This window comes from Aplysia californica, unplaced genomic scaffold (genome assembly GCF_000002075.1).
Source record: "Aplysia californica isolate F4 #8 unplaced genomic scaffold, AplCal3.0 scaffold01104, whole genome shotgun sequence".
Lineage (NCBI taxonomy): Eukaryota > Metazoa > Mollusca > Gastropoda > Aplysiida > Aplysiidae > Aplysia > Aplysia californica.
In genome coordinates this window covers 121017-124179 of record NW_004798374.1, presented here as the reverse complement: position 1 = coordinate 124179, position 3163 = coordinate 121017, and the positions used below count along the sequence as shown (strand labels likewise).

The following is a 3163-nucleotide window of genomic DNA, read 5'->3' as shown; positions in this document are numbered from 1 at the left end:
GTGTGTGTGTGTGTGTGTGTGTGTACGCGTGCGTGCGAGTTATAATTATTTTTTGTAAATCCTGAAGCATCGCGTCAAGCACTCCTAGTCCAAGTGTCTATACCCCCCCACCCCTACCATTAAGTCCCGAAATACATGAACTTAAGTTGACCCCGTCAACGGACGGTCCCCGACAGGCAGAACTCACACGGCGATGATAGGTCACGTGACGCGAATGCGCGATTGAAACAATTACTAGCGGGTCCGACTAAGCACGTTCACACAAAACACTCGGATGAGTGACAGTCGTTCTACTTCTAGAATAACGGCGGCGGCCGACCGACCAAATGTACCAACAAATCTCTTATCCCTCATGTGTTCAGACAAAAGCAACGACAACGGCCGTATGTTAGTCTTGTCAGCGCAGTTACATGTAGTTATGTAAGGGTTAGAAAGACTGTCGCTCGTCCGAGTGTTTGATGTGAACGCGCAGTTACCAGACCTCGGACAAGGCTTGTTTTGAAAGTAACAGCGGAACTACGAACATTATCGATTATTTGTAAGTCCCAAAGTGTAACAGTTACCAGGCTATCATCGGAGAATTCTGAGCATGGGAAAAGATCACACAAAACTTGGGGCTAGTCAACTACTAAATGCGGCATCGATATTTCAGGAAATAGTGCTCCGAGTTCCTACTGACAAAAAGTTCGACGGGTGCTTCCTGCGATAAAGGAGAAGGCAGAGCAAGTTTTTAGAAAAATCTGGCACAACAGCAGACTGGGACAAAAAATCGGGATACACGTGATCGAAATCGGGAAAATCGGGAGTATTGAGATTTGGGGCAAAAAATCGGGATATCCCGACTAAATCGGGATGAATGGCAGGTCTGCATCCAGCAACAGCTGGGCTCTCGCCCTTATTAGAACGTACAGAAGTCAAAAAGGGGGAATGGGAAGTGGTTGTACAGGTGATTGTCTTCTACAGGTGATTGTCTTCTACAGGTGATTGTCTTCTACAGGTGACTGTCTTATACAGGTGGTCGTTAGAATGTACCTTGCCATGTACAGGTGATTGTCTTTTACAGGTGGCCGTTTGTACAGGTGGCCGTTAGACTACCTTGCCAAGTACAGGTGATTGTCTTATACAGGTGGCCGTTTGTACAGGTGGCCGTTAGACTACCTTGCCATGTACAAGTGATTGTCTTATACAGGTGGCCGTTAGACTGTACCTTACCACGTACAGGTGATTGTCTTATACAGGTGGCCGTTAGACTGGGTTCCACTGTACCTTGCCAAGTACAAGTGATTGTCTTATGCAAGTGGCTGTTAGACTATCTTGACATGTAAAAGTGATCCTCTTATAAAGGTAGGTTTGACTGTATCTTGCCATGTACAGGTGATTATCTTAAACAGGTAGGTTCCACTATATGGCCATGTACAGGTGATTGTCTTAAACAGGTAGGTTCCACTATATGGCCATGTACAGGTGATTGTCTTATACAGGTAGGTTCCACTGTACCTAGCCATGTACAAGTGATTGTCTTAAACATGTAGGTTCCACTATATGGCCATAAGACCAGGTCCAACACAAAGTCAACATAATTTATCTTAGGCAAGAGAAGCATGGAACCATATTCCATCACATAATAAAATATAAATAGATTTTTACGAAGCTTTGTTTATTGTTATTTAACAGCTGAGACTTTCCACAAACCAAGAGAACGTCTAAGTTCAAGAAAGCCCTGTTGAGGATTCAAACTGGGGTGGCCCACACGCGAGAGCTGTTGGATCATTGAAGAGAGAGCGACTGGCCCTCAACACAGCTAAGTTCGCAACAACTCCCACTATAAGGACAATTTCTCACAGGGTTAACCCACACGGCTCTGGGGCTAAGTTGTGACAGGGTTAACCCACGCGACTCTGGGGTTAAGTTGTGACAGGGTTAACCCACGCGGCTCTGGGGCTAAGTTGTGACAGGGTTAACCCACGCGACTCTGGGGCTAAGTTGTGACAGGGTTAACCCACGCGACTCTGGGGCTAAGTTGTGACAGGGTTAACCCACGCGACTCTGGGGCTAAGTTGTGACAGGGTTAACCCACGCGACTCTGGGGCTAAGTTGTAACAGGGTTAACCCACGCGACTCTGGGGCTAAGGACCTGGTCTGCTGGCTGTGCCTTGAGGTTTTTGGAGTTTTTGGAAAATTGGAAAACAAAACTAAATCAACTCCAATGGCATTAATATTGCACACACAATTTGTTTAGTTATTACATAGTCTATTACTGTTTACAGAATTGGAAAATATTTACTATTCTGTGAGATATTGCAATTTGAAAATATTTACTAGTCTGTGAGATATTGCAATTTTTAAAAAGTCAGCAACAGGTACTAAAAAGTAGCTGGGAAGAAAGACCAAGACTCGTTTACATTTCCAACTTACCAAGACTCGTTTACATTTCCAACTTGGTTACCACGTGGTCAGTTACTTTCAATTGTTGGTCCAGCAAGCGACCTTTGTCCTTGTGAGTCCGTTTCTGATAAATAAATGACCAAGGGTCATGTACAAAGCATAGCCTGTTCTCATTGGACGAGTGATTACCCCACTAAGCAGTGGACATGTCCATCCCGATACTGGGAGGTGCAGGGCCCAGCGCACACGTGTGCAACTACACTATCTCAGGGTCAGGGCAGAGGGAGTTCAAGGTCACCTTGTCTCTCACCTCATCGGCCTAGGCTAAGCTGTGACAGGGTTCAAGGTCACCTGTGACAGGGTTCAAGGACTCACCTTGTCTCTGACCTCATCGGCAGCAAAGTGGTTGGACTCTACCAGGCGAGTGCCGGCCTTGGAGGTGGACTGAAAGCTGTCCTCACGGGCGTCGATCTCACCCTGGCAGAGACACAAGAGAGGGGGATGTGTTATATACCGGGATAGACATACATGGGGTAGGGGGGGAGGAGAGAGAGGGAGAGAGAGAGAGAGAGAGAGAGAGAGAGAGAGAGAGAGAGAGAGAGAGACCCTGGCAGGGACACCAGAGAGAGGGATGTGTTTAGTTTTAGTAGAGGTTTTACGGCGCTCGCAACTGCATACGGTCATATGAGCGCCAGAAGATTAGAGGTGTTACAAGAGAGTAACGAACATAAAAAAGAAGAAGGGGAGATAAGGGCTTGTTTTGAAAGTAACAGCGGAA

The 3163-nt window shown here is 46.3% G+C and overlaps 1 protein-coding gene across 1 annotated transcript in view; it reads right to left on the bottom strand.

Moving 5' to 3' along the window:
• The window catches only part of LOC101860938 (spectrin alpha chain-like), a 66911-nt gene that overhangs the window by 50714 nt on the left and 13034 nt on the right, over positions 1 to 3163 (bottom strand). Inside the window, 1 exon segment of the mRNA XM_035973290.1 lies at positions 2761 to 2862. Coding sequence (XP_035829183.1) covers positions 2761 to 2862 — 102 coding nt within the window.